This window comes from Medicago sativa, chromosome 7, assembly GCF_051527215.1.
Source record: "Medicago sativa cultivar Bolivia chromosome 7, Bolivia_mono, whole genome shotgun sequence".
NCBI classification, from domain to species: domain Eukaryota; kingdom Viridiplantae; phylum Streptophyta; class Magnoliopsida; order Fabales; family Fabaceae; genus Medicago; species Medicago sativa.
The window spans coordinates 97,888,720-97,914,446 of record NC_140755.1 but is presented as its reverse complement, the minus strand read 5'-3'; the positions used below and the strand labels follow the sequence as shown (position 1 = coordinate 97,914,446).

Below are 25,727 nucleotides of genomic sequence, written 5' to 3'. Positions count from 1 at the left end.
TCAACCAAAACAACCTTAATTACTAGACATTTCATAACAAATTAAATGGGAATGATCTTAAATTTACAAGGCACTACCGACATAATGTAGGCTGAATTAGTCTATTATGTTGCTAAGTAACCATAAGATCACTCGACAACCCTTAAGTGTGAAGACAAATTCACGAATTTGAAAGAATATGAAAGTCGCAAATCACACCAATGTGTATATGACAATACTTAAATGTGAAGACAAACTCACGAATTTAGAAGAAGATGCAAGTCACAAATCACACCAATGTGTGTATGACAATACATTTATATATATCGCATAAAAGCAACAACAAACATAGCATGAATTCAAAATGCATGATAAGACAAAATATTATTGTAGAAAACTTAATAACAATAAACTCTAACATCATAATCATACTATAAGAAAAATATTCAATTTCAAACCAAAAGAAAATTGAATCTTATATACACCAAAATATTAATGCCACAACTGATTCACATATACCAATTGATTCTTTAAATGAAATAATGAATAACTATAGACTCAATTATTTCCTAAATAAGGAAATATACTTTATGTTTATAAATAAACAAACAAAACTAGAATTATTATTTCTCAAACCTTAAAGAACAAAATTCTTACCTTATGTACCAAAAAATGTTCATAATATTTTGACATTCATTATTAAAAGGCAACAAATATATCACAAATATATTTTAATCTTTATGTGCCTACTTTTCAAAATAAACTTTATGTACAAAATATATGTGAATCAAAATTAATTTCAAATAGAAATTAAGCTGCAAGATATGATAACAATGTTTGAAAATTATTTTTTTACCAAAAGATTTGATTTAAAAATCAAATTACCAAAGTCAAAATAAAAATTGAAATCATTATCAAATCGAAATAGTATATGATAACCAAAATTGTTGCTTTCTAAACTAAATGAAAGATTGTGTCAAAAAAAAATGAAAGATTTTTACAGCTTTCATATTCCTAAGTGATCGAATATGTTGTTCCCACAATTCGATCTCAAATACAAAATATCAAGTATTTATTCATGTATATACAACATATTGGATCTCAAAAATACAAGTGACTTGAAAATGAATAATTTCCTTATAACACCTTCAAAGTCATGATAATGTCCAATATTAACAACAGCAAATAACTGAATCCAAACACTAAATATGAATCAAACTTTATTTTTTAATAGTTGTTATATGCTGGATCCAAATAAGCAATAGGAAAACTATGAAATTTCTCCTTAATTCACACAAATCGTATTCAAAGTAGTGTGACAGACCATAAAATCACATAGTTAATGAAAAATAAACTATTACCTGGATTCACAAGAAACTTTGAAAAACAAGTCTCCAAAATAAAAATAATAACAATTTAATATCACTTAATATCAATTAATCGATTTAACCTTCAAGTCAATTTAATAAGTAACAAATCTTGGCACATATATGATCAAGAAAACGCTTGGCACATATGATATACGTTGGCTGAATGAAGTAATAAAATTACCTTTACGTAGTTTCAGCATAAACAAATTTTCCAGCAATAAAAAAATTGCTTTAACCGAATACATAATATGACCATGAATGAATTGGAATAAACAAAATAAAATTACATGCTATGTACATCTTATATACGATTCTTAACGCATACAAACAAAAATTAGCATAGATCAATAGGCAAGTTCGTCCAATTAAAAATCAAGGACAAATTTAAAAAAAAAAAACTGATTTACGATTCACCTCATAAAAAAAAACTGATTTATGATCCATAAGAATCGAATAAAATCAAAAGCCCTAAATTTGATAACAGGGTTCGTTCAAAACAACAACTAATAAAGCCATAGATGATTCTTCATTGCAAATTTAAAATCAGTCTAATACACGTGAGTATAAAATCTCAATAGATCAAACATGAAGGTCACTCTAATACCACTTGTTGGAAATTTAGGTCTTAATAAAAACATATTTCATAAAACATGGTCAATAATTATGAATCAATAGCGGAAGCGAATAAAACATTGAACATGATTATGATCGGATCTACGACATGTTTGATTTATCAACGATATTAAAAATTAGGGTATTAGGAATACCTGAAAGAAGCTTTGATAACAATCTTCTCAACAACAACGATAAACAAAGAGAAGAGGTGATGATTTGAAACACACAAAATAGGGCTAGCGGCTGCTGATTTGGTTCTTCCTCAACCGGTATCATTATGCCTCAAGTTCTCTTCAGATGGGGAAAAGAGAGTTTGCCGTGCACGGTATATTGAGGACCATAACCTCTTATCCGAACATCCACTCATTGAGTCCATATCAATTAATTAAATATTATAAATCCAAAGCCTTATTACTTAATTTGATCACTAATCAATTAAGGCTCACAAATGATAAATAGCTAATATAATTATTATTACAATATTTGCCCGCATAATGATATTGGAATATAATTAAATAATAAAATATTCCAACATATTGCGGATAAGCTAACATAAATGTTTCGTAAAATTAGCGATTCAATTACCCGATAAACGTAAAATTACATACATTCTTAATTTGTAATGAAATTATACCACATTTTAAATTATATCACCCGATAAACGTAAAATTACATACATTCTTAATTTGTAATGAAATTATAGCACTTTTTAAATTATATCAATTAGTGTGTAATTATTTTTAAAAAATCAACTTAGTAAATAAATATTTAGAATTTAGCAATTTAAACGTATTTATTTAATATATCTTATATATTATTATTAAATTAGTTTTTAATTGCTAAAATTTATTTTATATCTAATTTTATTTTAGTGTTTATACTTTATAAAAAAGATTAATTTTTAAAAGTAAAATACAAAAGATAAAAAGAATTAAATGTAACAATTTTTCGAAACACTAGTAGCATATCATATATAATATACCTTGTCCTCGTAAACTTAACTCAGTTGGTAGGGACAATGCATAATATATGCAAGGTTCGGGGTTCAAACCCGGACTACCAAAAAAAATATATAATATACCTTAACACAAGTTATAAATAATTTTTGAATAATTAATTTTTTTACACAATTTTTCAATAATTAATTATTCCCTTCTAAAAACATGCACTTGAATTAATGTATTTGAATCATATCGATCTAGACATATTGAAATGGGCCAGTATCTTAGTATCACGTTATAATCTAACTATTTCGACTCCAATCACAAATGCAGAGTATGTACCTAAGCTAAGCTTAATATTTGAATCAGACACTAACATAAAAAGATGGAAGAGGACCTTAAGACACTGGATTGGAAGAACGATGATGAGGACGACAGTTGACAGCTTCTTGCATTAATCATCTTTCATCCTCAAATAGCTGTACAATTTGGAATGATGAAATTAATTAAACCAAACTCTAGTTAAGGTACATATATATACGACGGATATACTCAAGAAAAACGTACATTTTTGTTATATGCAAAATTCCAAAACCTCAACTTCTAATATTGCTTTAAGTCAATATAATTCAGCTTATGAATTCCCTATTGTGCAGGTAATATTGGATGAAAGCTGAACCACAAACTTGGACACATGCTGGCCCATCCTTACCCAACTCAACTATACTCTAGCTAAAAAACACCTCACTCTCAAATTACATGGCATTTGTCCCTATTAGGTGTACTCTTTGATTAGCACACACATCAACTATATGAATGAAACGAAGCGTGAATCAATTGATCCAAACCTTCATTAATACAAAAAGCTTTGCTACTTGACATGAGTCACGTCAAAACTCCAACCATTTGACAGACAACATACAAATATGGGACCGAGATTCCCTACCGTAAAAGAATCTTATAGATTGCACTCTTTGCCGTCAATGCAATGAAGGCCATTTGATTGAAATCGAATGGTCCAAATTTACAATTGATTAAACGAGTCAAAGACATTGTTATTAGAACAACAACTAGCAACATAAGAATAATAAAAACGATAAGTCACAAGACAATGAACACAATCGTTTATAATTAATTTGTGAATAATTGTAGTTCCATATTATTATTTGAGTGATTAGTTTACAGTGTTATAAGTCATATATATATATATATATATATATATATATATATATATAGTACAAAATTTCGGACTACAACAATAGTCTTGAACCGTACCGCATAGGACTAATGACAGAATAGGAGCAAATGTCACGACGCTCGCTCAACTCTCTCGCCTATGAGCCATACTCACCAATTGTGAACCCACCGATCAAAATCAGCTAATATAGTTTGATAGTGTGATTATTTGACCACAAAAATCTATTTCCCATACAATGTGTCCAAAGTCTTACAATTGCATGGAAAACGAAAAACACCATAAGTTCCTAACACGTGTACGGTAAATAATGGGCGGGTCAAGCATGCATTGATGAAAGGTCAATTATATCATACATGATATACATGTAATTACATCTTTCATGTCGCAAGTTCAGTACTTATCACAAAGACGTGCTCAATTATATGAGTAGACAAAACACAACATAACATAATTATATATAGGACCCAACTGAAAGGGTATTTTGGTAGTTGTAGTACCCATAAAGCTCTAATTTCTTAACTGGCCTTTATATAGAGTTTTGCTCCACATGATTGGTATAGATCCATTCCATTTTCATATAATCCCGCGATTTTCTTCTCAAGCAATCTTGTCTCCTGTTTCTGCTTTGGTCTTCATTTTCCTTTCTGAGGAAAACCGTAAGGTAAATCCAATCATTCACTTTTAGTTACACCAAGTTATAATCATTCTTTTTGCAACTATATTATAAGGAGAATATCAATCTAAGTTATCCTGTCATCTACTCCCTCCGTTTCAAAATGAGTGTCGTTTTAGGTGTTTACACACATATTAAGAAATGCAATGATTAAGAGAAAGAGAGTGGTTATTTTACCAAATTATCCTTACTAACTATTGGTTAGTTTTAAAAGTAATACTTTGGAAGTAGTGTACAAAGTATTAATTGGAGGGTACAATTGAAAAGAAAAAATTATTATTGCATTGGAAACTGAAAGCGACACTCATTTTGAAACAATTTTTTTTGGCTAAAGCGACACTCATTTTGAAACGGAGGGAGTATTATTTTTACAACATTCTTTTGCAGCCTAAAAATAATAATTAATTATACATCACATAAACATATATTTAATGATGTGAACGTAAAATAAAGATGGAAAAAAAATTGTTGCAAGTTAATTAGATATCAAATATGATTATTTTTATCATAATTTTTTTGGTTATAATTCAACTTTTACTTGTCATGATAATTTTTAAGTATCATGTTGATTTGTACATATTATTCAAGCATTATGGAATTCATTTTACAACTCTTCCTTATTTCTTTTATCAAGAAGTAACATAATATATACATGAAATGTTTATTTAATATTTTTGTTTTGTTTTTAGTGTGGTGGCATGGAGGATGGAAAAAGTGGGTTATGGAGAACGAAATCGGAACAACTGGAGTCAGTGGTAGAAGATTTGAAGTCACCACCGGGATCGAGTGAGTCAATCGGAGTGGTGGACGGTGGTAGTGGGAGTCTTACAAGAAAATCAAGGAGGGCATCCCCCGGTGGAAGAAATACACACATAAGGAAGGCAAGGAGTGCCCAAACTTCTTTGAAGGTTGATTTGGATGAGGTTAATAGTGGTGCTGCTCTTAGTAGAGCTTCAAGTTTGGGACTCTCATTTTCCTTTACTGGATTCTCTGTTCCTCTTGATGAAATCTCTAACTCCAAACCCTTCAGTGATGAAGATATCCGTAAGTTTTAATTAATTTTCTCTATATGCATATATTATCAACAATTAATCTTATGTTCCAATTATGTTATCACTTCAAATTTAAATTTTATTTTATTTCATTCCTTGTAATCTATTAACTATAGTAAATTAATAACTAAAGTGATGATTTCACACTCTTAAATGCACAGTTTTTTTTTTTTTTTTTTAAAAACTCGTAACTTAAATTTACACTTTGAAAGAGTAGAGAGCGCGAGAGAGAAAATAAAATATATGATAGGTGATGTATATCATAAAGAATTAAATCTATGTGTGATGGTTAATAATAATAGAAAATAAATGTAAAAGTTTGAGGCCAATATATGAAGGGAAATGATAGATACAGTGACAAAATTTATCAAGAAAATTTTAAGACAGTGTATTTGCTAACATCTTTCCTTAATTACACACCATTACATCCCTGGATTTCCGTCAAATAACAAATTTAATTAGTTGAAACATTTTCTTGATAAAAAATCTCTAGATAAATACACCCTCCGGTCACTATTATAAGCAAAACTTTGTATTTTAGATTCATTCATTAAATGATGTATGTGGTCCATAATAAAGACCACATACATTATTTAATGAATGAATCTAAAATACAAAGTTTTAAGATCATGTTCACGAGTTTGATACGTTTGAGATTTCAATCACTTTTAAGAACAAAATATTTCTCAACAAGAACACTCTTTTTGTGTGGCAATATGGCAACCACAACATATACTTTCGTATGCGGAACAAGATCAGCTACTATCTTGAGGTGATTGATTATGAGAAAGCAAATCATTTAGTATATGCTTTGACTAAGTCAATAAATATATTGGATAATATAATTATAAAGTACTAAATACAAAAATTAAACTTGTATTAATAATCATATAAAATGCTGTACTCCTTTGAAAAAAAAAATGTAACTAAATGTAAATATGTTTTTCTATGCTAAAAATATGTATAAATATAAAAGTTTAATATATAATTAAACAAAAATTTGATAACATGGTTCCCAAAAAGAAACACAAAAATTGGAACACTTAACTAGCATAATTTCTAATATTTTGGGTGTCCGTTAATAACACGTATGGAAGATGTGAAGCTAATTAATTAGTGAATTTGGTCTTTCTTGTTGATTCTCAAATGAACTTTTTCCGTTGGTAGGAAACCACTACACCCCCAACTCAAGAAACACATGATATTTGATTTATTAAACTTTAAAGCTCTTAATGAAAGATAAATTATAATTTTTTTTTGAGGGAAAAAGATAAATTATAATTAGAACGTTTAGAAATTCAACTAATTTTTAGCTCACATACATTCAACTATTTTTTTTTAATAAAAAAACTAGTTGCATGACATGGTAAATTGATTGTTTTTATTGGATAACAGTCTAAAACTATTTTACACGGTTGGTGAATGCTCAATAAACTCAATATTAAAATGTAATTGTTTCAAAAATTTGTATGTAACCCCTTTTTAGGGTAAAAATATGTAACTTTTTATCTTTTTTTTTTGGTTACATGTAACTTTTTATCTGATCATGATGCAAAAGTGTTAGAAAATGAAATATAAATAATTATTGATATTTTAAACATTAATTTCTTAGCTAGTGAGATAGAAGGTTTGATTTTTTTTCTTCTTCTAAAGATTATAACCACTAAATAGTGATTGTAAAAAAAACAAAAACTAGTAAATAGTGAAAAGTAGAAGACCACACTCAAAGATATCAAATCATTTGATTATCTAAATTTGTATTAACAAATACTTTTAGAATATCATTTAAGGAACTCAAAGATGCAACTTTTACATAAAAATTGATATAGTTACTTTCTCAAATATTTGACTTATATTTGTAACATAAAATTTTCTTTTAGTAATTCTTTAAGCAATGCCTTTAGCATATTTATTAGCATACTTTTATTTCTATAAGATTATACAGGAATTTAGCAAAAATTTAATTAATATACTTTTTCATTGTATAATTATTTTACACATACATTAAATGATGTGTTGCTACGTCACAACACACTAATTACTCCATTTTTCAACAAATACAGATAAAACATTCAACTTTGATTTCTCAATTTTTCGTTTCTTTCTAACATGTAGTAGTTGACAAGTTTCCATTTTAGTAGTTACATGGAGGTATCCTAGTCGGGTCCAATCCAACCAACCACCTCTAACTACAAACCCGTGATTAACGGTCCAGAATAAACTAGTGACTCACAGTGGTTCCTACAACCGAAAGGGCCAAAACAGTTGTAATGATATTGTGATACTGATACACTCTCTTAAGTGTGCTTTTCCTTACCAAACCACTTGTATGATATCTATTCTTATGGTCCCCACATCAACCCATACACATACACCACCGTAGAAACTCTTTGAATTAATACTCGCTAAATTAATAAACTCTCTAAAATAATAAATTTTTCCGGTACCGAATTGGGCCAATGTAAAAATTGAAAAACTCGATAAAATAATAAGATAATAGTTTTTCCGGAGATCCCTTTATAATTTTCGGTCCCAAAAAAATCATAAATTAATAATTCATAGAAACTGAAAAAAATATATTAAGAATACATTGAACACATTTGTTCCTCTTGTTTACATTTACTGTACTTCAAAAGTCATTATTGATTTTCAATGCATATGAACACAGTAGTTACTAATTTACGTTGAGTCTCAAGGTTCGCTGCAACGTAATTCTAAGAGGCCTAGACTAATTTGCCTTTTTGTTTGGTATGTACAATATATTTACTTAAAAACTCTTTAAATTAATAATTATTAATTTATCGATAAATTAATAACTCTCTAAATTAATAAATTTCTCCGGTCCTGACATTTTTTTTTGACAAAATAAAATATATTCATTCATTCAAATTGAAAGAGTACATCGATATAATGCAAATTCGCTAAAAACAAAAAGGATGAATCTGTGAACAGGCTCACAACATCCATGTTGATAGCATAAAACGGCAAAGTACAAATGCCTACACATATGACTATATTTAAATCTCCGGAATAATCATGTTTCCGGATCTGCAACGTGGATGACGCCAAAGTCATTGATTGGATCTGCACTGGATCGAAGTTGATCTAACAATCTGAATCGATCAAATACCTGAGAGAAACAAACAAACAAACAAACAAACAACGTCGCACAAAGACGACGAACAACAAACGTCGCACAAAGACGACGAAATCACAAAATAAAAAACGAAATAGATGTGAAAATCACTTATTTCAATAAAAGGGAAAGAGAAAAACGAGTTAGAGGGGTGATTTTGGGTCAAAAATTGACCCTAAATCACCCCTCTTTGGTGGATGAAGGGGAATAAACTAGGGTTTTGATGACGGTTCACAAGAGAGAAAGGAAAAATTCATTCTCCGATCCTGACATTATTAATTTATAGAGTTTTAACCGTATTTAGTAACGTCGGTCTAATTAATTAATTAATATTGCAATCATCACTTCATGCACGTTTCATGCATTTCCCCACTCACGTGCGAATCATGGGTAGATACTGTTTTATTTGCTTCGGGTGAAAATATGCTAAAACTTTGTTGTATTCTAGAGTTTATCACTCAACATTTGTTATGTATCAACCAGAAATGTACAAAATGCCTTCAAAACATAATACAAATGTATTTCTCTCATAGTTTCAAGTTTGATACCAATTTTGAAAGACTAACACAACTTCTTCAAAATAAAACAATTTATGTTTAGCAGAAGATATTAGTCTCTCGCATAATTAGAGACTAAAAGTTTGATTTGAGTTGAGAAAAGTGTTTATATATAATGCCAACTATGCTTCGGATATGCTTATTTCAATTGAGAAAACCTATATAAAGTAAAAAATAAAAGAAATAATTAATGCTTAATCGATGACAAAACTAATATATAAATTACGAATGGTCCAAAGATAAAGAAAAATAAAATATATTTTTAAAATTAATTAATATACTAAACTTAACAACTAAACCAAAACATTATGAGACTTTCTTATGAACAAACTAAACATTAGATTACATGATCCCTTTTCCGTTGGAACCGGAGGGTTTAAAAAAAAGGGTTAATTATGTTTCTAGTCCCTATAAAATAGCGACCTTGTAAGTTTAGTCCCTACTTAATTTTAATAGCATTTTTAGTCCCTAATTTTGTTTTTCTGCACTGAGTATTAGTCCCTACTCAATTCAAATTTGTTTAATTTATGCTTAAACTCTTAAATTTTTGAACAATTTTTTGCAGACATGTTTAGAACATTACTAAAAGTTCGTCCGCAAAAAATTATCGCAAAATTTGATTTCTACATCCAGATTTTATTACTTTTTATCTTTAACTTTTGTCGTTTTAAAAAATTCATATTTAATTCATTTCATGTCAGAAAATTCTAAATTTTAGTAAACGAACCTTTCATAGTGTTCTAATCTTGTCTCAAAAAAATCGTTCAAAAATTTAAGAGTTTAAGGATAATTAATCAAACTTTGTTTTAGCATGGACTAAAATTATAAGTAAATTTTTTTTTATAGGGACTAAAAATGCTATTAAAATTAAGTAGGGACTAAACTTACAAGGTCGCTATTTTATAGGGACTAGAAACATAATTAACCCTAAAAAAAAACACTAAACCTTTTCCTAAAAAATCTTTGAACCTTTGACTAGTTTTATATAAAAAGAATCTTCGAACCTTTTGGTTCTGTCCTGTTCCTATGTTTACAACTGATGCAGGGGACATGCATGGCTCATTTGTAGAAAACAATTTTTGGGGAATTAGCTTGATTTCCTATGCCCCATGAAATTATGAATTAAGGTCAATGCTTTATCACTTAGACTTATCACTGTGAAGCTTCTTCAAGCATCCATGTACTAGGTTCTCATGAGTTATCTTCTTTAGATCATGTATATATATTTGTCCTGCTATTTTGTTTGAGTACCATATACTCATCACGAACGTTGCATTTTCATTTTCAATAAAATTGCACTAATTGAAACTACTTATACTAATTGATGTTAGTTAAGTCTCTTCTACAAGTGATGACATATTTTACCATCTAGCGATTCACATAAAAATGGTTAATAATATGTATGTTGCAGCTGAGGATATTGAAGCTGGAATTCATAAGCCAAAGTTTCAAACTGAACCTACTCTGCCAATATATCTAAAGGTAACACATTTCATAGTGTAAAAAAAATGTGTCTTATATATAGTTCATTCCATGCTTACACAACCATATGCTAGCACTTCTGTTCAAACCTTAAATAGAGCTAGCATGAGTTTGATTTAGTGCTATTTATTTAACTTGGGCAGGCAATGTCGAAGCTTCATTTAACAATCATCGCTACAATATAATATAGCACGCGGTCAGGTTCAGTCTTGTACAACGTTTAATTTCACGCGGCCTCATTGTACAAGACTACCCCTTCTTTCCTGTTAACCGAAGAGAAATAAGTATAGCACAGTATAGTTTTAGGTATTAAAATATTTGTACTTGCTTTAATCCATGCTTTTTTATGCCTACTGCACAACAGGGATCATCACATTGAAACTACTATAATATGGTTTTGCTGAGAAAGAAGGGTATGGACTATGAACGTATTAATAGCTAATTAGATAGAATATTCAAATTAAAAAAATGGTTTAGTGCATTGAGCTTATATATATAACTTTTGTGCTTAATTTATTTTAACAATGTGACGGATGACACTAGATGAGTTAACATTGTTATTGTGGAATTGTGCAGTTCACGGATGTGACATACAAGATAGTGATTAAAGGCATGACAACAAATGTTGAAAAAGATATCTTGAAAGGGATCACTGGTTGTGTAAATCCAGGGGAAGTTTTAGCATTGATGGGTCCCTCAGGAAGTGGTAAAACTTCTTTGTTAAATCTACTTGGAGCTAGGTTAAGTCAACCAAATATTGGTGGCTCTATAACTTACAATGATAAACCATATTCCAAGTTCCTAAAAAGCAGGTAGGCACTGACTGTATATTTTTTCGATGATTTTCTCTACGTCTGTTGAACGGGTATACTTACAATTGAAGAATGAATTTGGCAGGATTGGATTTGTAACACAAGATGATGTTCTGTTTCCTCACCTTACTGTGAAAGAAACATTGACATATGCAGCTCGTTTAAGGTTGCCAAAAACATTAACAAGAGAGCAGAAGGAAAAAAGAGCTTTAGATGTTATCTGTGAGCTAGGATTGGAGAGGTAAATTAATGTTTCCACTACTAGAGTCTCAAATATTTTTATTATGAGCTTATAAAAGTTATAATCATGCATGGAAATAGCATAGTAGAGTTTGATATATAGACAGATATTATTTTTGTATGGGAAAACAGGTGCCAAGACACTATGATAGGAGGTTCCTTTGTCCGAGGAGTATCTGGTGGAGAGAGGAAAAGAGTTTGTATTGGAAATGAGATTATAATCAATCCTTCTCTTCTGTTTCTTGATGAACCAACATCTGGTTTGGATTCTACAACAGCCTTGAGAATAGTCCAGATGCTACATGATATAGCTGAGGTATTTGTTTTCACTCTTTCCATTGAGACATTTACATTCATTCAAGGTTTTAAATCGCAGTTGCAGTCCTTAGACCTCTTATAATGATAACTCCTTCGTCTAATATGAGCAGCTATATTATTTTCTCCATCGCTCACCTTTTAGTCTTATTATGTCAGGCAGGTAAAACTATAATAACAACAATCCATCAACCATCAAGCAGACTTTTTCACAAGTTTGATAAGTTGATCCTTTTGGGAAAAGGGAACTTACTTTACTTTGGAAAAGCATCAGAAGCAATGGACTACTTCAAACTTATAGGGTGCAGTCCTCTCATTACCATGAACCCAGCAGAGTTTTTATTAGACCTTGCAAATGGAAACATGATTGATATTTCTGTGCCATCAGAGTTAAATGATAAAGTGCATATGGGAAATGCTGAAACTGAAACTTCCAATGGGAAACCATCAGCTGCAGTTATACAAGAGGTAAATAAATTCTCAACTTCTCATTATCAGTTTTCTTATCATTTGATTAGAAAAGATACTCTGATATTATGTTTTTATATATTGAGCCTAACTCATCCTTACAAACCGGTTTGTAAGGGTCGAGTTAAGACCAATCCAAAATTCTAATATGGTATCAGAGCTTATCCATTTAGAGCCACCGACCATTTATATCCACGCATCAAGTCTAATAGTGGCAATTATAGATGAATTTTAACACTATCGAATTAGTTTGCGATGGTTATAGATAGTTACAAGTTGGTTTGTATTAATTGTAGGTTAGTTAAGGTTTGTTACTATCCTATATAAAGAGTTTCCTATACTCATTATAATAAACTTTTCTCATTCTATCAATTCCAACTGATCTTTCTTTCAATTTATTTGTTTCTTTGTTGGACTCTACCATATTTCTCAGTATCTAGTGGAGGCATATGAGACTCGAGTAGCAGAAACAGAGAAGAAAAAGCTAATGGTTCCAATTCCACTTGATGAAGAAGTGAAGTCTAAGGTTTGTTCACGTAAAAGACAGTGGGGAGCAAGTTGGGTTGAGCAATTTCTAATATTGTTTTCCAGAGGATTCAAAGAACGGAGACATGACTATTTTAGCTGGTTGAGAATCACACAAGTTCTTTCCACCGCTGTCATCCTTGGATTACTATGGTGGCAATCAGATGCTAGCAACCCAAAGGGTCTTCAAGATCAGGTAAGTGGCTAATGCATTTCAGCTAAGATCAAATTATTTCGATAATATCCAAATTTGATATTTAAATAAAATATTCATTGATCAGACTTTACTTGTCTCCTAAGTAAACTTACCTTGTATTAAATATGATCGTTTTCTCTAAAACTGAATGGCTTAAGACAAAAGAAAAAGACCTCGTTGGAAGTTACGACCTTGATTCTTGACCTTTTTTGATTGTAGGCAGGATTGCTTTTCTTTATTGCGGTGTTTTGGGGATTTTTTCCTGTGTTCACAGCAATATTCACATTTCCCCAAGAGAGAGCCATGTTGAATAAGTAAAGAGCATCAGATATGTACAGATTAAGTGCATACTTTGTGGCTAGAACTACAAGTGACCTTCCACTAGACCTTGTATTACCAGTGCTTTTCCTCCTAGTTGTTTATTTCATGGCTGGTCTGAGACTCAGTGCAGGGTCCTTTTTCCTTAGTATTCTTACAGTTTTTCTCTGCATTGTTGCAGCTCAGGTATGCTATGCACTCTAATGTAAATGTATAAATAACATAAACCAAATTAGTGCTTAATTAGGGCTAACTTGTAATTAATTACTTCTGACTATAGGGACTTGGACTTGCTATTGGAGCTACACTGATGGACTTGAAAAGGGCAACAACTTTGGCTTCAGTAACTGTCATGACTTTTATGTTGGCTGGGGGTTTCTTTGTAAAGGTAAATTTTATTAACTTAACCACTTTTTCTTGAAATGCAAAATCAAGTTTTCTAGAATTTTGACATTTTCCCATTCAATTTTTTTATTTTTTATAAGCAATACCGCTACTAGTACGGTACTTGGTTCTCGAAATTGTTAGTGTAGATCAAAATAGCTCAAAATTTTTACAAATTGATAAATATGTCATTGAAATTGTAAAATGTCTGTCAAAATCGGCCTTCCATTAGCTTATATCGTTAGAGACTACGAGATGACACAATTTTCCTATTCACTGCTTGATTTATTTAATGGACTAGTTAAAGGTTGAAAGTATCAAATCATACTACTTTGATATTAATCAAGTAATTGACACATTCTATTATACTAAATTTGACAGAAAGTCCCAATATTCATATCTTGGATTCGGTACCTATCTTTCAACTACCACACCTACAAACTTTTGCTCAAGGTACAATATGAACACATTACCCCAAGCATCAATGGGATGAGAATTGACAATGGTATGACTGAGGTTGTTGCTCTAATAGCCATGGTTTTTGGTTACCGTTTATTGGCATATTTTTCTCTGAGGTGGATGAAAATTCAACCTTAGCTGGGATACAAATTGAGAAGAAAGAAGGGTGATATTGAATGACGGCTCACATATATATAAGGAGGACTTCCAAATGAAGTGCCAAGCTTTGTTTGGCTACATCTAATTTTGTATATATTTGTGTATTTCATTTGGCACGTTCTAATAACAAAAGCACGTTCAATGTTATCAGTTATGAGAATCTAGAGAATAGATTCTTATTTTTCTTCTTTTGGAAAGCTAGTATGTTTGAATGGTTCAAAGGAGGAAGGTATGGAAAGGGAAAGAACGGATTTAGTTAGGTGACTTGTTTGGGAACGTATGCAAATCAAGAATAACTTTTATGCACGGTTGAGATCAATTTTTTTACCATGTAAACCAATTACAAATTATCCTTTGTATGACTTTTAAAATAAATTTGTTAAAAGTCAAACATTTTTAGTAATCCAACGGTCGTGACCATGCATATCAATTAAATTTAATATAATTTTGTCAATGTAATTAAAGTTTTATAAAATTATCTGCTATCCTCTACTCCAAATCCACCAATACCGAACAAAAACAAGGATTTATTTCACGTCCGTCTCTTTCAAAAATTAAATATGAAATATTTAAAAGGATTTAATTCTTTCATTTTCCTTCAACAAACACGGCGTTAAAAAAACTACGTCAAAGAAAAGGAATTACCTTTTTTGCTAGAAGTGCTTCATCTACTCAAGTAAAATTATTTACTTATTTAATTTTTTGGTTATTTATAATTTATAATATAAATTGAAGGTGTTTATGTCACATGGTTAAATAAATAATCTTTATACATATTAAAACAAAATTATGACAATTTAAAAAGATTACAAATAAATTTTGTTGTAGGTTATTTTCATGAAATTCTCTTTTCATAGAGTGAAAAATGAAAAATTGGGCCGAAGCCCACATATAGAAAACTTGCGTCCCAAGTCTAGATTAATCCCCATCCATCAGTAAAACTAAAAGAACGTTACAGCGTTAATAAGGGTTTCCGTTAAACAAAATCCCAACGGCTACTTCGATATAAACACTACACAACGACCATTACAATTTTACTTCTTACTTTTTACTCTCTCTCTCTCTCATAATCTTCTGATCAATCAAAATCTTCTTCTTCAAGTTTTCGATCACTCTGAACATTCTACTACGCAAATCAATCATCTCAATTCGCAACACGCTTCAATTCATTCCCTGATTATCATCTCCACCGTTTCTACATTTCTTTTTCGTTCTTTTACTGTTTAATTCTCTGAAATTTGTTTAATCTTTTGTAGGTGATTCCTTTGATCATCTTCAACAATGGATTCGGGTTCGTGGAGTTCTTCTTCAAAGACCAAAATCAGAACGCCTTTCCCAGAACGCTTTCTCCACCGAAAGAATTCTTCTCAGGATAACGTAAGCCCCTAATTTCTCATCTGTAGGGTTTTCTTTAATTTAGGCTTTCTCATTTTATTTTATCGATTCAGATATTCTCAATTTATGTTTTTTTTTGTCGAACAATTCAGGGTTTTCTTTAATTTCTCAATTTAGGTTTTTAGGGTTTCACAATTTCTTTTCCGTTCCATTTTTACTTTTTTATTCAGAATTTATTACTTTAGGGTTTTCTTGAAAACATTTCTCATTTTAGGTTTTCCATTTGATTTAATTTTACCGATTCAGAATTTCTCAATTCAGGATTTTTTTTAAACATCTCTGCCTCTTAGGTTTTTTTTTTTTTTTTTTTTTTTCGGGTACAAATTTTAGGGTGTTCTTTAATTGCTCAATTTTGGGTTTTCTCATAATTATTTTCCGTTTGATTTTATTGTATGGATTCAGAATTGCTCAATTCAGGGTTTTGTTTTTTTGAAACAGTTGGATAGGTTCATACCGAACCGATCAGCGATGGATTTTGATTACGCTCACTACATGATGATGGAGGGTTGTAGAAAGGGAAAAGAAAATCCAGCGTTGATGTCACCATCTCGTTCAACCTACCAGAAGCGACTCGCTGAAGCCTGCAACATGCATGACAGAACCAGAATCTTGGCCTTCAAGAACAAGCCTCCAACACCAGTCGAGCTCTTCCCTAAGGAACTTCTGTCCCCTCCACCTCTATCCAAATCCGCTAAGCCTAAACGATGCATTCCTCAGGTTATTTCTTTTCAAGTTCTTGTTTGTTCACGTAATCATCATGTAATCAATAATTTTACTTAGATGACTTTTTTTGTTTGTTCACGATGCTAAGCCTAAATGATTTTTTTGCAGACTTCTGAGAGGACCTTGGACGCACCTGACATCTTAGATGACTTTTACTTGAATTTGCTAGATTGGGGTAGCAGCAATGTTGTTAGTATTGCCCTTGAAAATACCGTTTATCTTTGGAATGCTTCAGATTCCTCCACTTCAGAGCTTGTCACTGTGGATGATGATGATGGTCCTGTCACAAGCGTTAGCTGGGCCCCCGATGGTCGCCATTTAGCCATTGGGTTGAACAACTCCCATGTCCAGCTCTGGGATACCACTGCTAGTAAACAGGTAAATATCATAATAATGTTCAGGCCTTGTTGTTTATGGTGCTGTATGTGTTGTTTATTTATCATACGAAAGATGCAAATTCACTCTGGATGCACATGGGGAATAATGTACTCGTCGTCTTTTATATTGCGTTTAATAGTATGTCCTACTATAGTAGAGCATAGGAGAACAGTACAAACAGTACCATAAGAAAAGTATACAAATATTGTCCTAATTTTTTAACCATTCTTTGTATTGTTTCATAATTCAAACTTGAAAATTTCCTCAATTCTCATGTTTTGTATGGTTTTATTTTGGTGACTGCAGCTAAGGGCAATGAAGGGTGGACACAGAGCAAGAGTGGGTTCACTGGCTTGGAACAATCATATTCTGACAACAGGAGGGATGGATGGTAAAGTTGTAAACAATGATGTTAGAGTGAGATCTCACATCGTTGAAACATACAGGGGACACAACCAGGAGGTTTGTGGGCTCAAGTGGTCACCCTCAGGACAACAATTGGCAAGTGGTGGAAATGATAATGTTGTTCACATATGGGATAGATCTGTGGTTTCTTCAAATTCACCTACCCGATGGCTTCACAGGTTTGAGGAACACATAGCTGCTGTGAAGGCACTGGCTTGGTGTCCCTTTCAGGGTAATCTACTGGCTTCTGGTGGAGGTGGAGGTGATCATTGCATTAAGCTGTGGAACACACATACTGGTGCGAGATTGAATTCTGTTGACACTGGATCGCAAGTATGTGCTCTGCTATGGAACCAGAATGAGCGTGAGCTACTTAGCTCACATGGTTTCACCGAGAACCAGCTTACCCTTTGGAAGTATCCTTCTATGGTGAAAATGGCAGATCTCAACGGTCACACTTCGAGGGTGCTGTATATGGCGCAGAGTCCAGATGGGTGTACAGTGGCATCTGCGGCTGCAGATGAAACTCTTAGATTTTGGAATGTCTTTGGGAGCCCAGCAGAAGCATGCAAAGCCACACCAAAGACATATAATGAGCCCTTTGCTAATTTCACCCGTATTCGTTGAAGATGATGACTTGTGTTACTCATGCAAACCTGAGCTGCAACATCTTAGTATTTTTTTTGAGGTTGCAATATCTTGAAGATAGTCCTATACTCTTAGTTCTGTACTAAAAAAGGATTGTTTGTTTAATTTTTTTATGGTATCCCCCGTTCTAGTTTTTGTAGGTGTATATAGATACAGTCCTATTGTTTTTTTACGGGAAGATACACATTTATACAGACCTATTTTTATAGAAAGCAAATGTATACCCACATAACTTCAAAATTAATGGACATGATAGGATTTTTTATTTTCACTTTGATTTTTATCTTTCTGTTTTTATTGTTTTGGGAAGAGCCCCAGGTTCGCAAGTCGGCTTGTTGTATGAGTCAAGTGCATGGATTTAGATTCTCTGCTTTTGAAGTCTACACATTTATCTGTCTTTAGGTTAGTTGTGATGCATTCATGATAATGTTCTCTTAGTGTCTTTTCACTGTAAAGGGAATCACAATTAGCAATGAATGGACGTTCAGGGACTTCTCACAAGTAGTAATGAGTTATGACAGATTTGTTTGGGTAAAAGTTGTGACTTTTTTATTCTTCTGTCATGTCAGGTGAGTAAAACTACGGGGACAACAAGTCAACAATCCATCAGCCATCTAGTGGACTCTTTCACAAATTTGATAAGTTGATCCTATTGAGAAAAGGGAACTTGCTTTACTTTGGGTGTAGTCCTCACATTACCATGAACCCACCAGAATTTTTATTAGACTTTGCAAATGGAAACATGATTGATATTTCTGTACCATCAGAGTTAGAGGATAAAGTGCTCATGGAAACCATCAGTACTTGTGCAAGAGGTAAAGAAACTCTCAAGTTCTTATTGTCAGTTTTATTATCATTTGCGTTAAAACAGAAAATAGTGGCTTTCTTAATTTCATTATGATACCAGTGTTTGGTTAAATTTTATGCAGAATAACAAAGCCAAAAGGATATGTGAGGGCATGATAGCTTCGGATGGTACTGATCTGAAGTTTGAAGAAGCTTTTTGCTTATTCCTTCTTGGACTGGTATGTGATTATGATTTGGACTCTAATTATTGGTGCTGCCACCATAAAGTATTTAGATATTTTGAATCTTGGTTTCCTGCGATTTTCCAATTTTCTACGAGAAAGTAGAAACAATTCAACAACACAGTTCTTCACTAATGTTGTCTTCAATCTAGGTCCACAGGGGTTGAGGCAATTGAAAAGCTGAAGCAGTTTGAGTTGAGCTCAAATCCGAAATATAATTCAGTCGTGGGGGAAGGCTATAATTGATGCTTCAGCTGCAATCCCCCCATCTCTTGTATTTCTCTTGTCATCATGTTCGTTCAGTTTCTCACTCTTGTTTTCCTTCACGATATGCATTGGAAATGCTTTCGGTGCCTTTGTATGTCGCACAAATTTCTTGACTGACATTTCATTCTAATTTAGTTGGGAGGACCCTAGCGGTTAAGCATGTTCTCACTACAGAAGTTAACTGGCATCTGATATGAGCTGTAGATTGTCAAAGAAAACATTTTTTAGAGCTGGAAGCATGGGAGCTAATGGGGCTAATAGCTGGTTTAGAAATCCGAGAAGTCAATGACATGATTCTCTTGAGCCACAAGTTATCCGTTTTGGAAGAGATCAAAGAGATTAGAATTGATCAGTTTTCAACAAATAGGTTTTCCTCACCTACATTTTTGTGGTTCTTAGTGCACGTGTTCTTGATTGTTTGTGGCTTTGTGTCTGATTTCATCTTGATTTTGGTGCTAGCTTAATGTCAAGGAGTCTTTACGACAAGTTTAATGTCAAACAAAGGATGGGGAGTATAGCAGTCAACCGGGTTCATTCGTTCACGTCGAGAAAGAGGCTGCTGGATCTCTCAATCAGGTGAATTAAGCGGCGCCAAGTCCGATAATGCACACAGGCTTTCCTTAACTTCACCATCGCCTTTGTCCGGTCTTCGTCGGTTCTCTTACCTTGGATGGGGACACTTGGTTTACATTGAGGGATCTAAAAATTGCAATAAACGAGTTTTCAAAAGACAGTATTATTGGTGAAGGAGAATATTTAGAAGCTACTAAATAATCATTGAGTATTGGAAATGTATTTAGGGTGCGTTTGTTTCAGCTTTAAAAAAAATAGATTTTGAGTTAAAAGAATCTAGAGATTTTTTTTTAGAGATTTTCAAAAAAAATCTAAAGCTATTTCTGTTTGTCTACTATCATAAAAATCATTTTTTTGAGATTTGAAACACTTACACTTGAGTTCCTTGCATTAAGAAAAAAATAGATTTTGGAAAAGCTACTTGAAATAGATTTTCATTTTGAGGCTAAAAATGATTTTTTTAGCAAAATGGATTTTTTAAAAATCTCAAACAAACACAACAAAAACTAAAAAAGTGATTTTTTACTCAAAAAAAATAGATTTTTTTCAAAAAAAATCCAAAACAAACAGGCCCTTAATTGCATTGCAGGATTTTTTTTTTTTTTTTATTCAGTTCTAAAGCTTTTCACTGTTCTAAACTGTGCATATCAGGACTCACCTTTGAAAATGGAAAAAAAATATATAGATTCTTAATGTAGAATTTATGAAATGTATAGAGGTACTTGCATGGAAATAAACTGACTAGCTTCATCCTTCTGGAGTTCGGGAATATGACAAAGCTCCACTATTTGTAAGATGCTTAAGCTATAGGTTACCCCTCAATTCTTAAATAGTTAATGACCATTTCAATTTGAATTTCATGAAAATTTGGCTAGATAGATAGAGATAGAGAGTCTTTTGAGTCACTCCAAATCACTACCCTCCATTCTATTTTAATCTAATGGTCCTTATTAATTCATCCAGCGTGTTTACTCTCATTCCCTTGTTGCAGCGCTTGGAAAAAAAAAATACAGTGTTAGCTCTTCTTTAATTATCGGTAAACATGAACAAATTGCACTACCACAGCCTTCAATTCTTCGTTTCACATGGTGCTATTTTATGTCATTGAATTCTACATTCTAAATGGTTTTGCCAAAAGCTTTAACTTCTTTTGACTTTTGACTTCTTTTCTCTGCAATTGTTTAGCATTTCTTTTAGAATTCAGTAATTTCATTCTGTAATTGAGTAGTATAGAATTCTCAGGTTTTATTTATTGTACCAAAATGTTGGTTGAAGAGGTGAGGTGATTGTGGAAGATCTGAAAATAACTGTTGGATACAACTGAAATTACTACTGAATTGAATTGCTTCACGCATTTTATTTTTGTAAGAAAAAAACCTTGTTCTTTAAATATGGTGTGGGAGGAAGAAGACCTATCACCAAGAACAAGGAAATGATAGAGCAGAAGAGCGCTCATGTGACATGAATTAGCAATTAATCAGGACATCAAATTAAAATAAAATGGAGGGTAGTTATTTGGAGTAACTCAAAAAGTTATTCTTGTTTAGAGGGACCAAAAGTTGAAGGAAAATTTTAGAGGGACTAAAACGAAAAGTTGACATATTTATAGGGACCAAAAACATATTTATATTAAATTCATATTAATTTAATATGAATTTTTAACCTTAAAAAATATATAAATTCATATTAAATTCATGTTTTGTTAAAAAATTCTAAATTTTTTTTGGAGTGATTCTTATAATATTTTGAATTTTCTGGAAAATTTTATTAAAAAATATGAATTTTATATATGAGTTTACTTTAAAAGAGGGACCAAAAGTGAAAATTGAAAATTTTATAGGGATTAAAAGTTGAAGGAAAATTTTAGAGGGACTAAAACGAAAAGTTGATATATTTATAGGGACCAAAAACATATTTAACCCTTTTCTTTTTACTAAACAATGTTCTACTTATGTAAAAAAACTAAACAATGTTCTACTCATGTAAAAAAAAAAAGACAATGTTCTTGTACTCCTCTCTATTACAAAGAAGTAGACAATCAAAACATGTAGCGAAATCAAAGGGCATTAGAAAGTTCCTGTTAACAGTGAAAAAGAACTCATCAAAGTTGTTGCAAATAAATATGCGTCAGTTTATGTCCCATTTCACCTATAAAATACCTAGTGTTGGGGAAGACAAACTCACATCACCTTTGAGTTCTTTCTTTCAAAAGAAGTCATCAATTAGGAGTTGACAAAATGGGTTCTCATGTTTCATATTTGTCATCACCTTTGATTGCTTTGAAAGAAGAAATCAATTAGGAGTTGACAAAATGGGTTCTCATGTTTCCAGCACAAGCTCACATAAACCCAATGCTGAAACTAGCAAAGCTTCTTCATTTCAAAGGTGGTTTTCATGTCACCTTTGTTAACACAAAATACAATCACAAACGTGAAACATAACCAACACTTGCTATTATTGTGGTTGGTTATGGTGTTGCACATGATAGTACCAAGTATTGTTGAGTAAAGAAGTCATGGGGTACCGAATGGGGTGAGACCCTTAAAGAAGCACAAGTGTCCCGAGCACACACACTTGTTAGCAAGATCTTTGTTATTTTAACTATCTTCGGTGGTGGTATCTTAAAAAGTTACACCAATTGATCGATTATGAGTCGATTTGATCGATAATTCCCAAGGAAGGTATAAAATTTATACTTGGTAGAATCAATTTGATTGATAATTATTGCTTTGAGGGTAGAGGGCCAAAGTTTTCAATGTCACCCACCGCAAGATGATCCATAAACTCCATAAGCATGTCTCCTAATCTCTTCACATGATGACAATAGCAATATCATGCCCATCCACTCCAATTCAATCAAAATAAAAAGGGGTTAATTATTTAAAAGGATAAAAGAATAACAAAAGATAACAAAATGAATATTGCGTAAAAGACAAATGGCGAAAAAAATATATTTTAGCCATTGATCTATGGTCTTAATTTACCCATTTTAGGCAGCTATGGGTAGATTCAAAATAGCAAAAACTATATAAGGTCTGTGTCACTATAAAAGGTTTGTTTTTTCCTTCTGATTTGGCATCAATTAGATTTTTCATGATTAAAATAGATAACAAACAATCAAAGAGATTCTTGTGTTGTGAATATCGTCCATTCCTCTTCCCATATAAATCACCAATTACCAACAATCACTAGATACTCGGTCATTCTTTTCCGTCTTATTCTCCTTTCATCATATCATTTTCTTGCATATGCAAAATGATTCTTCCTCTCTGAGTCTTCCAAACCTCACCTACCTATTCCTATGTTTTTTTCTTGGATGACACAATCCAAATTTTGATTGCCCATTTAACAAATTGAAAAAAATATGGAGAATTCAATAAGATTTGGGGTGATGGCTGTTTTTGCTGTATCCGGAAGCATGGTTTTATTGGCACATCAAGTTCATAAACGTATACTATCTAATTTCATGAAGAAATTTGAGTTTGAAATATATCCACACGGCCAAAAAAAATTACACGGTATTATTTTCATTCTATTATTTGTTCACTTGAATTATGAATTTCTTACATGATTGGTAAACATTATATGACATAGTGTTTTAATTTGTTTTTGCAAGGGAATGATAAACATCAAGCAAAGAAAAAGGTGCGGTTTTCAAAACAAGTGACGGAACCTCTAATGGAGAAGAACAAGAGTAACAATAATAATCATAGAAATAATGCGACAAAGGCACAAAGGGTGAAGGCTGAACAAGTTTTGGTTAAGAAGAATGCTGAGAAATGTGGGTGTGGGCCCAAATTAGAGGAAACTATGCCTCCTAATAGAGCAGTTTTATATAGGGGTATTATGAAATATCATAATAAGACTCCTCGTGGAAAATTTCGTTTTTGATTTCTTTTTTTAAGAAATAGAGACTATGGTTTATGTGAATATGTTTTCAAGATTTGTTGTATATTGTAAATAATGTAGTCAAAATTACTTTTGTACTTCCCATAAGGAGTTGTAAAGAGAATTAAGAAATCGCTTATCCTTCTTACCTCTAATGCACTTGTTTAGTATGTTGTGAGTTTGTTTGTTGTAATGTGTGTATTTTATTTTTGGGTATGTTATGTGTAATATGTTTGTGTTTATTGTGAAAATAATAAGTTGTGGCTATCTTCACAAATAAAGAAATTCAACTGTTATTAATAATTTAATATTACAATCACAAAGTTGAGCAATTTTTTTCTCCCTTTTTTGTTTGTTACAATGGAGAAGCAAAGGAAAAGGAGTTACCAACATCAAGTGTAAATTTAATAAATAATAGTGTGCAAGGAAATCAAAGAAAGAAGGGTCCTGCTACAAACTGAAAAGTTACATTTTATATGTACAAGATTGAAATAAAAGTAGAATCCAGTGAAGGACAATTAATTTTTTATTTTTTTTTAAAGGAGAAGGGCAATGTATTTTTCTTTGAAAGAAAGGAGAAGGACAATGTTGTTGTTGTTGTTTTATTACTCTTAAACAAACACACAATTAACTAAATTATTAACACTATTAAATCTCCCGGCTTTAGAAACACACATCTTAACCAAAAACAAATTAAAGCGGGGGAAATTATTGGAAATTAAATGGTTTCCAGAAGAATTTGATCCATATGGAGTGTGTATATTTTCATTTTATATATGATTATACTTTACTATCTATACAAAATGAATTATTCCTTCAAAAACAAAAACAAATAAAAATTATTCAAATTCAATGAGTTTTGTAGGAGGCAAGCTAATGCACAAATCCATGAGTCAGCTAGGTGGGTATATCGATGACTAATCCTTATGAGTTGGAGTTGATGCTAAATTGTATCTTTCATACAATTTTTTAGATAAGTATAAGTATGCTTTAGTAAAAAAATATATATCATACCTTAAAAAATAAAAGTAACAACACATTAAAATCATAGTTTTAAACTTTCCAATTTTTTAACCCAAATTTCCCATTTTTCAATCAACAACCGGGATTCAATTTCGACGTAATACAATTTTTAGTCAAACTTTATTTACCTTGAGTTTAAACTTCAAATTATTAAAAGAAATTCTTTTAAGAAGATCGAGGGTTAACACAAAAATCAACAAAATAGCTGCAACATAGTTTTATTTATTTAAAAAAAGTTGAATTGAATTAATCTAAAGCAGCCAAAATTTAGATTTCACCAACTTTCCCACCCACTTCTCCATCCCCCCCCCCCCCCCCCCCCCCCCTCTTCTTCTCATACAAATTCCCAATAACTCTTTGCATTGGGCTTTTTTCTCCCTTCATATATGCAATACGGTAAAAGTTAAAAAAAAAAAGAAGACAAATAATGTATTTATAATTTTGATAAATACTTGACTTGTACTTGTTTCATAAACACTAATTTAACTATTATGATTAAAGTTAAACATATTTTCGATCC

General features: G+C 31.6%; 3 protein-coding genes across 21 annotated transcripts; all 3 read left to right on the top strand.

Annotated features, from left to right (window-relative positions):
• Nucleotides 1-4,659: 4,659 nt before the first annotated feature.
• Nucleotides 4,660-15,314, top strand: ABCG22 (ABC-2 type transporter family protein). Of its 8 annotated transcripts, none has more exons than XM_085727644.1 (12): nt 4,660-4,764; nt 5,466-5,820; nt 10,933-11,003; nt 11,147-11,309; nt 11,580-11,815; nt 11,901-12,056; nt 12,188-12,371; nt 12,530-12,838; nt 13,272-13,559; nt 13,779-14,063; nt 14,158-14,265; nt 14,643-15,314. In XM_085727644.1, the coding sequence occupies exons 10-12, from the start codon at nt 13,890-13,892 to the stop codon at nt 14,856-14,858; spliced, it is 498 nt and encodes a 165-aa protein (XP_085583770.1). In that variant the 5' UTR covers nt 4,660-4,764; nt 5,466-5,820; nt 10,933-11,003; nt 11,147-11,309; nt 11,580-11,815; nt 11,901-12,056; nt 12,188-12,371; nt 12,530-12,838; nt 13,272-13,559; nt 13,779-13,889; the 3' UTR covers nt 14,859-15,314. The 8 variants fall into 8 exon arrangements, with proteins under 8 accessions (XP_085583770.1, XP_085583769.1, XP_085583774.1 ...); XM_085727643.1 differs by having other exon boundaries at nt 11,147-11,416; XM_085727645.1 differs by lacking the exon at nt 4,660-4,764 and adding an exon at nt 11,368-11,416 and having other exon boundaries at nt 5,454-5,820; nt 11,147-11,199.
• Nucleotides 15,315-15,915: 601 nt separating this feature from the next.
• LOC146910908 (cell division cycle 20.2, cofactor of APC complex-like) lies at nt 15,916-20,522 on the top strand. 12 transcript variants are annotated; one of them, XR_015019774.1, is made up of 9 exons: nt 15,916-16,256; nt 16,713-16,991; nt 17,106-17,375; nt 17,682-18,468; nt 18,998-19,243; nt 19,358-19,453; nt 19,617-19,730; nt 19,859-20,090; nt 20,183-20,522. XR_015019774.1 is itself a non-coding variant. In XM_085727650.1 (4 exons), exons 1-4 carry the CDS (start codon nt 16,161-16,163, stop codon nt 18,405-18,407), a joined length of 1,371 nt encoding a protein of 456 aa, XP_085583776.1. In that variant the 5' UTR covers nt 15,916-16,160; the 3' UTR covers nt 18,408-18,699. The 12 variants fall into 12 exon arrangements, 1 of the variants encoding a protein (XP_085583776.1); XR_015019773.1 differs by having other exon boundaries at nt 19,617-19,749; XR_015019775.1 differs by having other exon boundaries at nt 19,617-19,814; nt 19,928-20,090.
• Nucleotides 20,523-23,393: 2,871 nt separating this feature from the next.
• Nucleotides 23,394-24,339, top strand: LOC146910907 (uncharacterized). The gene is made up of 2 exons (XM_085727640.1): nt 23,394-23,814; nt 23,913-24,339. Exons 1-2 carry the CDS (start codon nt 23,661-23,663, stop codon nt 24,185-24,187), a joined length of 429 nt encoding a protein of 142 aa, XP_085583766.1. The 5' UTR covers nt 23,394-23,660; the 3' UTR covers nt 24,188-24,339.
• Nucleotides 24,340-25,727: the final 1,388 nt, after the last annotated feature.

What these genes read in the sequence shown, in the direction of transcription:
- ABCG22 (XM_085727642.1), top strand. Translation starts at nt 5,475, where the DNA reads ATGGAGGATGGAAAAAGTGGGTTATGGAGAACGAAATCGGAACAACTG. An exon ending in TGCTACATGATATAGCTGAG is followed by an intron (nt 12,372 to 12,529) that starts GTATTTGTTTTC and finishes TTATTATGTCAG; the next exon opens with GCAGGTAAAACTATAATAAC. An exon ending in CAAAGGGTCTTCAAGATCAG is followed by an intron (nt 13,560 to 13,778) that starts GTAAGTGGCTAA and finishes TTTTGATTGTAG; the next exon opens with GCAGGATTGCTTTTCTTTAT.
- LOC146910908 (XM_085727650.1), top strand. Translation starts at nt 16,161, where the DNA reads ATGGATTCGGGTTCGTGGAGTTCTTCTTCAAAGACCAAAATCAGAACG. An exon ending in AGAATTCTTCTCAGGATAAC is followed by an intron (nt 16,257 to 16,712) that starts GTAAGCCCCTAA and finishes TTTTTGAAACAG; the next exon opens with TTGGATAGGTTCATACCGAA. An exon ending in ATACCACTGCTAGTAAACAG is followed by an intron (nt 17,376 to 17,681) that starts GTAAATATCATA and finishes TGGTGACTGCAG; the next exon opens with CTAAGGGCAATGAAGGGTGG.
- LOC146910907 (XM_085727640.1), top strand. Translation starts at nt 23,661, where the DNA reads ATGGAGAATTCAATAAGATTTGGGGTGATGGCTGTTTTTGCTGTATCC. An exon ending in CGGCCAAAAAAAATTACACG is followed by an intron (nt 23,815 to 23,912) that starts GTATTATTTTCA and finishes TGTTTTTGCAAG; the next exon opens with GGAATGATAAACATCAAGCA.